Genomic DNA, 12958 nt, shown 5'->3' on the forward strand with positions numbered 1-12958 from the left:
AAGACTCAGGCCTAAAACAGTAGCCACATAAGAGAATTCAAGACTAGACATCGATATTGAAAGAACTTAAAGCCTATGTTAACATTTGTGTCAGTGAATGCTGGCCTGCCCATGAATCAGGAAAGGGCTGGTGTACCTTTCACCAGCAAACCTGAAATTCTTATCGGCTGTGGAAGAATTTTATGAGCCCGTTTTCTTCTTATTCACCCAAATGCTGTCAGCATGTTTACATGCTGCCAGTAAAGGCAATGTTTTTTCTTTGTCAGTGTCTGTGTGACCAGCCATACCTTACATACAGTGCCATCTTGGGATTGTGTGCTCAATCCCACTACCCACTGGATGTGCAGACAGGAGCAGTGGAAAGCAGACCAAGAGGAGAAATTCCCTGTAGCTTAGAGAACACTAAATATCGGTTCCCTTCACAAATATGTCATGACCTTCCACTGGAATTACTATGCAGAGATCCAACCCTCATAAAACAACAGTCTTGCACTACACTATAATTTTTCCAGAGCCTGGAGAACACCCAGTTATCTTCAAGCTTTCTTTGTCCTTTAATTCTGTGCGACATTCCCAGCCCTTGGACTAATTCATCATTTGCCAGACACTCAAGATGTCACGTAACATTTTGAAAGATGAAAATGCAAGAGCAACCTAAATTCAAAATTATGCATGGATGAAGAAAAATGTTTCCAGATCACCTTTACAGCAAAATACCTGATAATTAGCAGCCAAGAAGCAGAAGAAACAAATACAAATTCTGCAGATTTTATAAAGCCATAACTTGCTGCTTTTAAAAGCCATTAGATTTAATAAGTTTTCATCTTTATCCCTAACAAAATTTCCCTTATATGTTTAAGATCAAAAAAGACCTCATATGAGCCTCAAGACCAGAGAAATGCTTTTTAAAATCAGTATGCAATTGTTTCTGTAAATTTGTTTCTACTTTTTTAAGCATGCTCAGTCTCAAGGGCCATAGAAGGGGAAAATGCACTTTTGAGCATTACATTTTACCTGTCCAGTATTTAGCAAGAATTTTATACTCCTACCTTATTCTTAAACTTTTGTTAAAAAAAAAAAAAAAAAAAAAAAAAAAAGGTCATAACAATTTTTAGAGAAATCATAGTTCCATAACTTCAGAAGTGATATAAAAGCATGTGGGATATAAACAACTAAACCACCACTGCCCTGTATTGCAAGTCAGTTCTTCTAGACCAAACAATTTTATATAACTGTGTGTCTTACAGGCAAACAGATTCTAGTTGCACCTCTCAGAACAGTCATGCCATTAGGATTCCCATCTCATTAGGAACTTCATGACTGTAGTGACAATAGTATGATTTCCAGATCATTAAAGATGAGCCATTCATACAAGTATTTACACTATTCTTACACATTGACTTGAGCAACTAAAACATGTCATGATAATTCATCAATTAGCTAAAAAAAAGAGCACAAGAAAATCCACAGTTGCAAACACTACGAGTACTGGAATTTCCCCATCTATCACACTTTATTTTACCATGAACAATAAAATTTTAAGAATATCTACTTTATGGGTGTCAGCAACAGTTACTGATACCTTACATAAAACATGTAAAGTGCCGTTTTGTATTAATAAACTCGGATAACAGCATCTTTTTTCAACAGATCTTGGAATATTATATGCCCTGACCTTGTACTGTAAGATTATAAGAGCAGGAGCAAAAGAAGCCTCAAATCATGCACTTACTTATTCAGTGTGAGGTCAAGGATGAATTTAGAGCCAAAGGCCTCAATCTGGAAACTTGCCTGGGCCAGATGTACAGCCTGTAAACAGAAATACACAGTTGTCAAAATATTTATATATATAGTTTTATATACAACAAATGTGACTGTGAAAAATGAAGTTATGGAAAACATGCTTATTTTCATCAATCTCATGATCATATGAAAACTTCTGCCCTTGTACCAAACCCTGATTCAAAAGGATTTTCCTTTTTAAAAGGAAGCAAATGGTACCTGAAAAGCATGCTCTCAAATATACACTCATCCCTCACAAAAAGAAAAAAAAAAAAGAAAAAAGTTTCATACAAATGTCTGTATTTTGCCATAACCAGATGGCTACGTAACAAAAGCATAAGTAACGCAGTATACTGTTCTTTTAATTAAATTACTGCAATCATTCCCTTTAAAAGGCTGGAATAATTAAAGCATTAGTAATACACACTTTCAAATATGAAAATCATGGCAAGGCTCGTATTACACATTATGAAGAACTCTTTCAAAGTAATCCCTTCACAATTAATGGCTTTGTACTTTGCACTGTAGCTGAACCAGTATAAAGAATACTGATGCCGATCAACATACAACAAATCAACAATAGCTTGTCTTGCATAGGGAGTTAAGTTTAACTTCAGCATATTCAGTTCTTGTCAGATAAATTATATTCTTTATTTTTATCTACTTATAATCTTTATTTTTATCTATACTGCAATAACTGCAGCTAAAGCCATTTAAAACATGCTTATCTGTTTTCTAGAAAAATGGGGAGATAAGAGATGATCCAAGAATTTCTTTTTGTGAAGACGCTGTTCCAACAGGGTTGAAGAGATTAGATCTGAATTTCATAGTATCTTTCCTGACAATGCTCTAATCAAATCATGCTTATATACTAATTTGATACAGTATTAATAATTACACAAAGTTGGAATATTATGATTAGGCCCATTAGTCAAAAGACAAAAAACCCTTATTTTTTATTAAGCAGCATAACTAATCTTCAGGTATGCCACAGAAAACATATCAAGTTCTAACTAGTTTACAGCATAACTTAAGTAGTATAAAGGTTATCTTTTATGGCTCACAGTTCCGTTCTCCTTTGGAAATTTCTCCACAAAGGATAAGCTCTTTATGTCTCTTCCATTCTTGCACTACCGATTTTCATCTTCTTTCTCAGCAAAGTTAATTTCCATCTTTCAGAAAATTCTTCAATATAATTTTTTAAAAGTTGCTATTGTGACTAAAATCAACTGTGACATTACTTTATCATTCTTTGCTGCCAGAATTATCATTTCCCTTTTAACAGGATCACAGAGCTTTGTTGTCAAGCTTCTTTTTTTAAAAATAAAAGTCATGTACTTATAAAATATTTTAAATGCTTTAATGCCATTAAACAGTCTTAGCTAAAGCCTGGTTTTGTTCATTAAAAAAATACAATGACTCTAAAGGAAAATTAAAAAAATAATATTCCTAGCTGATATCCACAATAATATAGGAGCAAACCAGTACTAAGCTTTCTCTCTGTTCTATTTTTCAGTAAATGCATATTGTTGTCTTACCAGTTCACCAATTTGCTAACACTGACTCAGCAGAACTGAGTTCACAGTGCTGTGAATCAGCAGAGCAAAACAGTTTAAGTATAAACAACCAGGTGGCATTTTCAGAGAGACTCTGCTGGCATATACATTTTAAAAAAAAACCAAAAAGGAGGAACGTCAGGTTAAATGCATGCCTAGTAGGAGAGGCTTTTCAGCCCCAAATCCTTTTTTTTTTTGAAAGTGGAATCAAGGAACAAGTATCACAAGGAGCTTTCCAAGCACCTACTCATGACAAAAACCTTACTATATTTTCAAAACACACATGTATTAATTCAAATTTTTTTTAAAGCATGAAAATTTATTAGAAAAAAAGGGCTGCAATTAGTTTTATACCATAAAGATTTGCCTTAAGAGTTACACAAGCTACTGTTTTGAATCTCTTCCATGTCTAACACTTACCTAAAAGGATTTGTCTTCATATATATGCTGCAAACAAGATTTAAGTTTTAAGTGCCTGCAGTATTTACAAAAGTATGAACTATTCCATTAAGATCATTCTGAAACACAAGAAATCTCTCCCTAGGCATCAGCTACTGATTTTAGTGACAGCTAGATGGATGACTAGTCTGATCTGCTATAGCTTCTCTTGTCCAATCAAGCCCATTTAGTGATACTCATGAATCATCCTTCAAGTTTCTAAGCCATGAACTATGCATTCTTTATCTTTCTGCAATTTCAAATTATTAAAAATAATTTGTATTCTTGTCTGCAGTATCATAAAACCCCTTCCTTTTGTAGAATTACATACAGCAACATTGCTATTTCTGAAAACAACTACTTCTGTGTATAAAAACACTACTTGCTATCTATTAGTGTGACTCACTAACAGATGCACCCTGTACACAAAAGCAATTGCTGCAAAGCAGCTGACACTAAATTTGATGACCTGCAGCAGGGCATGATCTCTACCAAACTCAGCTGAAACCATTGGTTACAAAAAGACTTTAAATCCCTGCAGTTTAGCAAAAGCACTGTTTTGAATTCAGGTGAATGCAATACACTGCTGCTACAGCAAACACAGATTCTCTTAAGCCAGTTTAACAATAGACAACCACTCATGAAAGCAATAAACCAGAAACCAGCTGAAGGTAATGAGACTAAATATCTAATCCTGAAACTGATTATTTTCCTGCAGTAAGTTAGCATAGAAAGCTACCAGTGAATTATCACCAGGTGTTTAAAGCATTACCAACCATCATGTACCACAATGATGGAAGGAAATATTTCAGAAAAGTATGTGCAGTTCTGTTATCCACCTTATAATTTCACTGTATTCTCTCATCAGCTACTGTGTAATACAAATGCATGAAGCATAATCTGAAATACAGTGTTCTTCTCATTGGCATAGAAATATAAATTCAAATAAGAATACAATGTAGATCAGCATGCATTTTGAAGAATATATATTTTTGCAGGAAAAATATTAAACATCATCTTGTTACAGCTTTTACGCATGCAAATGCTCACACCTTTATTTACATAAAGAGGAGACCAAGTTCCTTTGTTTGTGTTTGCTTATCATCTAGAAACCTCTGTAGAGGTTCCTGCTTTGACAGCTATAGCCTAATCCAATGGCAAAGCTCCAAAATTATATGAAATTTTTCTTCAGCAAAGACTTATTGATGATGTATAGAGATGTGAGTTGAAGAAAGGCCAGAGTCTTTCCAATTCTTCCTATCCTCATACCCAAATTTTAGGGAAAAAAAACCAAAACCTTTTTTCCCCCTGTTCTGGAAGCTTAAATTACTGGTGTAATCTTTGTAATAAGAGATTCTTCATACTAGGGACATTCTAAGAGTGCTGTAAGCTGCTTATGCAAAGTAGTAGCTCTCAGGGTTTTTTCCAAGCTAAAAACCCATACACATAATGAAACCCAGTTTCTTTCAAATAAGTCATTAGGTTATAGTATGTTTCAATATAAAAATGGCTGTAACAGGAATCTCAGTTCTACTGATCTACGTCACAACTTGAATCCTTTCATTGTTTTTATTATCACATTTGGGCATCATTTGTTGATAATCCACTTTTCTCAGACTTTCAGGAGATCTACAAATAGCATCACCAAAAATAAACTACTACATTGGTTTTACTTTCTTCACAGTAAAACTATGCCCAATGCAATAATGTGTTATCCCTTCAAAAATACCAAGTTCTGTCACAAGTCTTTAAAGGAAAGTAATAGCATTACTTAAGTGAGTGATGGTAGCTATGAGTCTTTTGCTATATTCATATAGATACAATCTCCAAAGGATAAGCTCATTGCTTTTAGAAATCTATTTCTGCATACAGTTCTGCTGACTAAAATAATGGCCAAAAGCTACCTCTCTGAGTTTAGAAGCTGAGCAAGGGGTTTCATCACTCTTATCATGGAAATAGAAATGTTTAGTCAGATTTAGATGGATTTTACAACATCAAAACAGTTTTTTGCTCTAGACCTTCATTATAATAATAGTCAAAGTTTTGTCACAAGTCAATGTGACTTATTATATATTAGTTCATAATCCTGCTTTTAGCTTGTTGCCTATCCTCAGACCCCATACAGAAACCATTCCCTCTTCCAGCATTTGGTTACATTCTACTGCATAGCACATCCACCAAAACCACCTTCCACTACTCCCTGGAAATAAAGCATATTGAAACAAAACACATAAATGTCCCAGCAGGATGTGAAAACTGATGTTTAAAACATGCAACTTTTCAGAAAGCCTCCTGTTAATTATTTGTCTCTGGACTTCAACAACAGAGGGGTCACTTTGATGCACTTGAACCCCAAGCCTTGAAGACTGCTCTTTGGAAGAAAGATTGTGGGCATGTGAAAAAGACCCAGGTCTGTCTCTGGAAGCAATCCTACTGTTGTGCACCTAAACCCCAGGGGTCAGAACTCACCATTCTCCCCCAACATGGCAATATTTAGATACCCTTCTATAGTAACACTGGCCTCCAAAGCCATAGCCCTCTTGAGAATTTTTTGGTAAGACTCTACAAAGTAGCACAGCCTTGTCTTGGGCCACTTTCCTGCAGTACCCAGCTTCCCACAAATGCTAGAAAACCTATACACTTAATTTATTTCTATTTTGGAACAAGGCATAACAAGTACAAGCACTGTGCTACCTAACACTTGAGAAATGAAACCTTTTATAGTTTGTGTGAAGCTGAGAGGACGCAGAAATGCATTTTTAAAAAAAAATTAAAAGTTGTAGAAATAACATGACCCACATTTCAGCTAAGAAACAAAGATGTAGATCTAGCTGAAGTTGGCATAAGGAAAATCTCCTACTCCCAGAAACCAAAGACAGGAAGACCAATTTCAAACCTCCTGTTAGTAACTACTGAAGGCACAGTGTCAAGATAAGACTTTTGCATTAATATAAATACAATATAGAATAGAAAAAAAAAAAAAATCAACCACACAACAACAAAGTACACACAATCTTCCATTTACAAGTACTGCAAATGAAGCTGCAGCACAGAAAAATCAGGAAAAAAGAAAAAAAAGGCAAAGCCAGCTGTAATACCACAAAGATTCTTCAACAATCTAAAACATGTAAGTCACATGGACTTCATTCATTAATTTCACCAGTTTTCATCACATGGGGATTAAAAGCAAAAACACAGCCTAAAATAGGCAAGTAAAGGGAAGACTAACTAGTGCACAGGATTTTTATCTGGATTTTAGTAAGAATTCACATGATGCCCCCTTTTAAGAGGTTGCCAATTGTGACCTTTAGCCTTCTGCAAAAATATACCTGTTTTTTCTTCAATACTGCTTCCTTTTAAATGGAAAAGGGCTGTTTTCCTTAACTCAAGGATCTTTCCTGCTCAACTTTCACATATCACATACTAAAACTACACAGAAGACTGAGACAGCACTACATCTCAACCGTTAAAGCAAGGCAACATAGCAAAAATTATTGCATTCACCTGGTAGGAGTACTTTCTTCATGTAAATGACAAACAGCTGACCTAAACAGAAACACCTGGAGTTCCACCCCATGAAAAATAGTTCAAAATAAACAAAACTTTTTGGGCGAAGGTGGAACATATTCATAGTCAAAAGTACTCTCTTATTTTTTCCTCTTTAGGATCTGCAAAACAGTTTTCTAACACCTCTCTCCTCCCCAAAATTACATTAACGACTTATAATCATGCATGAAGAGATGGCTTCTTTAGAGCTCCTGAAAACTTATGATTCAGAAACTGTCCAGCAGATACAGTCTGCTTCATACACATCCAGTTCAACCTATTTTCCACACAAAATTTGCTAAGGTAGCCCTGGGCTGTGCTTCTCCCGTAATCCCATTATGTTCAAATGCATTGCAGGATTTTTCCTTTTGCTGGCCACTGTAAAGACTTGCTCCTAGCCTTTTGTGACAAGTTGTGCCCCATGCAGTCTTCCTGCTAGCTCCAAAAATGTAGCCGCAAAAATGAACCAAAGCAATCATCTGGTTCAATAAAGAGATTATCAGTTCCTTCAAAACACCACCTCCACCTGCAAAAGTTTAAAAAGACAGAACACAAGTGACTCAGACCTCTTCATCAAGTTTAACGATTCCTGAGAGCTTCTTCAGTGTTTTTATAAATAGATACTCATTTCTGAGCATTTTGCACTAAAAATAACTTCAGAAGAACTCAAAACCAGCTAGCCTTAATTCAACTATGAGGAAACAGGTACACAGAATTTAGAGTTTTCAAGCATCAAATATTTAAAAACTGCTTTTTAAGAGCACAAAACTAAAATAAAGTATATGTTAGAACTCTGTCCCTCTTGGAGATCGATCACTTAGTCAAAACTATGGTGAACATTTCTTTCTTTTAACAGTGATAAAAAGCTTTTTCCAAGAAGAAGGAATGAGAGAGGGTCTTGATCACAAGCACCTTCTCAACATGATGACATATCACCAAAAGAGAAAAGAAAGAACCAGTGTTAAGAAAGTAATTTATTTTTCATGGTTCTTTTATTCTATCATACACTGTTTTCTCTCCAGTGTTTAATTTCTACCAACATTTCATGAAGAAAGTTGGATACCCTACTTTTGGGACATGACTTTTATAAAATATTTTGAATAATTCTACATAATCATATTTCTCCAATTTTACCACTTTCTTCCCACATGCACACCATTCCTCTAGTATCAACCTCTCCTTACAGTGACTCAGCATTTCTGAGGCATTCAGACCTAATCCCACAAACAGGCCATATTACATTATTCTGACTACTAAAGAAAGTTCCACAGAAAGGAGTCCACTGAATATTATCAATAGTTAGGAACTGTTTCTACATCATATGCCTATAAATGGCATATTAAGGTTGACAAGAAAATACAGGTTAAAATGTATAGTCCCAAGAATAGCAAAAGAACAACAAAAACAATTTTCCTCTATATTTTCCACATTTTTTCCTCACCATCTTCCACTGATACATTTGTAAGGCTGTCTTAACTTTTTTCACATGGTATTTAAAAAAAAAAAGCCTTAATACAGATGTCTTCCTCTACCTAACTATGAAGGTATTTTGGCTACTTCTCTTTATTACCAATGTAAGAGACATCAAAATCTCACAAGTAGGATTTATTTCAATATAGCATTTCTTCTAATTCTGGGAAAGGATAAAACCCAGTATTGAAAAGCATCCTCTCCCTAAGTCAAAATCAACCCCGGGTATCTTTCACAATCAATTGCATTCTTTTGTTTATGGGTTTGTTTGGGTTGTTTTCCTTTTACACCTCCCAGACTTCCTTTAGGCCCCAGTTATTGCTCTACAGAGAAGATTATAGCAAATGTTAAACAGAAAAGAATAATACAATAACCAATATTTTAGCTGTTGTAAAGTAGATGAAAGGGCAAAGAAATTACTTCATGCAAGGAAAGGCACAAGATGCAAGTTGGGGTGAAGGTGTCAGGTACGATGATCTGGAAGAAAGACATACAAAAATCCATCCAGACAACGAACAAAATCAACCTTTTCCTTCAATTAAATATAAATAATAAATATAAAATCATAGAAACTTCATGCCAAAAGAATGAAGTCAACATAATGTCACTCTCCATGAAGGTCCAGGATTAAGGAACCCTTCCGTGGGAAAAACTGCAGCATTAGCATTCCCTGTGCTTAAAAGGGACATAGTGAGTAGAAAGAAGATCCACTTTATAGTCAGCAGCAAGCATGCCCAAGGAAATCAATACCAATTCTGTCAGCACTGATTTCTGCAGAGCTTTACTCCAACATGTGGATACAAGGTAGGGCATAGGAAAGAACAGTAACATTCTCATGGGCAGTGCTGAGTAAGCGTAAAGACTGGTGGACATTGTCCCCTATGGATTTCAAAAAAACCCCACATACCTCAACATGGAAGAAGCATTATTCCCAAAGGCAAGTCTGCAAGCACTTGTAAATTCCTTTCTTCCCAAGAGAGAAACAGCAAGACCTTAGTGTTTTAAGTGTATTTAACAGAGTGGTCTCATTTGAAAGAGTATTAGTTCTGAATGTAGTGTTCTCTGAAGTAGCTCCAGTTTCCAACAAACAAAAACCTCTTCTGTGCCAACCATAACATATGGGTGTATTGAGATGCATCCAAAGGCACACACTAGCATCCACGTTCAATAAACTAGGAAGCAACCTTTCTTCCTATTAAAACATAAAAACTGTATGGCTATCTCACCTTTTTTTTTCAAAGATTATTCAGTGCCTTCTTATTAATTCCACATCTGAAATGGCACATAATCAATATCAACATAAGCACATTAACATGTATTAAATTCACTGTCTAAAATTTCAAGAGAAATGCCATTCAATAGGTAGGAACTCCATTATAGCTAAGTCCTTCAGTAATATCATACACAATGATTTGCTTTCTTGTCTCTTCCCTACCATGGCAATCTCTGTATATTCAAACCATCTTTACCTTCACTTTACCTTTCATCCTGTAGGGAGAAATTAATTTTTTAAATAAAGACTTATAAAAATAGGATTAAACAAATTTAAAGGGTAGTAAGTAATGTAGTTTAGACAGTTTTATTTCTTTACAAAGTTATTCCACAAAACAAAAGTTTGTTCAATTCCATACAATTTCAGGAAAAAAAACAAAACAAAACAACTTACTAGCTGCATCCATACAAAATGGAATATTAGATGTTGCCATAAAAAATGAGGAATGCAGGTACTGTTTGAAAAAAAATGTTAACACTTTACAGTGGTCTTCATTGGCCATATAGTGGCAGGAAATAAATGCTGCATTTACTAGGCAGGTAACTCATGCTGTAAGTTTAGGATTCCAAAGAAGCTCCCTATGCAGGTACTTCTGCAGTCTAGAGCTATTTCGGAAGAAACATTTTGTTGACGGTGGTGTACCAAAAGTGAAGACACCAGAATCTACGCTGATTAGTCAACTTCACCTAATTCTCATTTGTTTTATCTACAGTTCAGTTTCTGAACCTTTCTGAAATTCAAAATAATTATTTTTAAGTTAACACAAGGGAAATCACATTCTTGTTTAATTACATGTACTTCCCTAATTCCTAAAAAATTGTGGTAGGGACCACCATTAAGTCTTGAATATCTACAGATTGAAACAAACACAGTTTCACATCACATATTACTGTTCTGAAAATTCTGCAGATGAGCCTCTTGTTACCCTACCTTGTCATGTTTCTGCTGGTGCCTTGCCCTGGTATCCAGGATATGGTAAGGAGTCTCAGAGTCTCTGTTGATGTAATAGATTAGTCTTGAAGGCAGTGTGATTTCTTTCTGGATTGCATTGCTGTAGCTGTTATTTTTACTGTTACTGCTGTTACTCTGTTGAAATGTACTCTCTTCATCTGCCAGTACTTCCTCTGTACCACTTGCTGTTTCATTCCAGTGCAGGCCTGGGGAAGAAAGATATGCCAGCCATAAATTCCATGGCAGAATGTGTTTATTTCCATGAAAAAGCTACATATTTGCTTGCAGTTTTCTAACATTTTACTAATCACTCAAGCAAACAAAAAAGGTAGCTTACTCACTGAGCTAGATTTGATTCATTTTTCACACATAAAATGATTTCAGAAAGAACATTATTTATTTAATTACATATACATTTTCATATGCAGTCATAGATTATAAATATTTTAATACCTTTCAACCATAAGGAAGAAAAAAAAACCCAACTTAATGGATGTTTAGTTTTCCCCTACCCCCTCTTGGATAGCTAAATTCTTTCACAAAAAAAAAACAAAAAAAATGTGCAAAAAGCTAAGAATACTCCCCGCGTTGCTAACATACACTGAATTCAGAGCCCATGTGCACTGAATGCAAAACTTCCTATTATATAAGGGAATTAATTTATACTTCTTTTAACTTTGACGAGAGCCCTTTTCTTCACTAGCAGCTTTTGAAATGAAATCCTCTATCTTTCCTCATTAAAATTTCAAGCCAGTCAATCAATGCGATGTAACAACATAACAATACTACAATGTAACGGCAATGTACCAACAATAATAACATGATGCACAGACAGGCTGCAGTCAGAGCATTCCACATGTCACCTATATGCAACCAAGAGCAAATATACAACAAAGCACACACGAAGATCCGACCCCAAGCAGACAAATTAGCGGATCGCCGTCCACCTGCACCGTGACACACACAAAGCCCACCGAAGCTTTCCGTGTCGCATCCCTCACCGGCGTCTTTCGGTGCACAGCATCCCAACCCAACACACTGCAGCACCGGCACCGCACGTACCTCACTTTTGTGCAAGCAAGCAAGCAAGGCAAGGAAATGCTAGCTGAGCCCCAGGTTTAGACACGCCGACACAGACACGTACACAAAGCTGGGAGCGGGAAGGGAGGAAGGAATGGTCGAGGGGAAATGGATGCTGCCGGCGCTTATCGCGAGGGACGGCCGAGGGGCCGCAGACACCTCAGGCACCCGCACCTCCCATACCCACCGGCGGCCGCTGCGGCCGCGCGGGCCCGGGGGCAGGAGGAGCCATGGAGGAGCAGGAGCAGCGAGACGAGGCGACCGAGGAGCGGCAGGAGCGCGGGGCGGCGGCGGCCGCCGCAGCCAGGCTGCCGCAGGGAGCTGCTGCCGGGCGGCTTCATGGCTCATAGCGCCCCGGGGCGGGGGGGCAGCGCGACACAGCCCTCACGGCCGGCGGGCTGTGTCCGGGGGGCGCGGGCGGAGCGGCGCGGGCGGCTCCCGGCAGCGGCACCGCCCGTGCGGCTCCTGCCGCCGCCGCCGCCGTCGCCGTGAGGGACACAGCGGCACCTCAGCGCGGGGGCGGGCGGGTCCCCGCAGCGGCACCGCCCGTGCGGCTCCTGCCGCCGCCGTGAGGGACACACCGGCACCGCCTCGACACCTCCGCGCGGGGGCGGGCGGCGGCGCGCGCGCACCTTCCGCGCCCGCCCCCGGCCGCGCGCCCCGCGCACGCGCGCTCGGGCTGGGCCGGGCGGGGCAGCGGCCGCTGTCCGACGTGCTGCCCGCGGCACCGGCGGGACGCGGCTCCCCCGGCACCCCCCTGCTGCCGCCGGTCCGCCGCCTCTGTGCAACCGGGAGAGGTGCTGCCGGCCGCGGGCTGACCGCCGGGGTCCCGCGGTGCGGCGGGGCGCGGCCGAACGGGCTG

At 38.4% G+C, this 12958-nt stretch overlaps 1 protein-coding gene across 5 annotated transcripts in view; it reads right to left on the reverse strand.

The window, feature by feature from the left end:
* The window catches only part of ADAM23 (ADAM metallopeptidase domain 23), a 70299-nt gene extending 57618 nt beyond the window's left edge, over positions 1 to 12681 (reverse strand). For 2 of the 5 annotated variants that reach the window (XM_056496384.1, XM_056496385.1), the window contains exons 1-3: positions 12284 to 12679; positions 10996 to 11222; positions 1733 to 1809 (exon numbers count right to left, since the gene is read on the reverse strand). In XM_056496384.1, the coding sequence (XP_056352359.1) occupies positions 1733 to 1809; positions 10996 to 11222; positions 12284 to 12437 (458 nt within the window). In that variant the 5' untranslated portion in view covers positions 12438 to 12679. Of the gene's footprint in view, positions 1 to 1732; positions 1810 to 10995; positions 11223 to 12283 lie in introns of all 5 variants that reach the window. The other 3 variants (XM_056496388.1, XM_056496387.1, XM_056496389.1) reach the window with 2 other exon arrangements.
* Between the last annotated feature and the right edge of the window lie 277 nt (positions 12682 to 12958).

The sequence above is a fragment of the Oenanthe melanoleuca genome, chromosome 7, assembly GCF_029582105.1.
Source record: "Oenanthe melanoleuca isolate GR-GAL-2019-014 chromosome 7, OMel1.0, whole genome shotgun sequence".
NCBI classification, from domain to species: Eukaryota; Metazoa; Chordata; class Aves; order Passeriformes; family Muscicapidae; genus Oenanthe; species Oenanthe melanoleuca.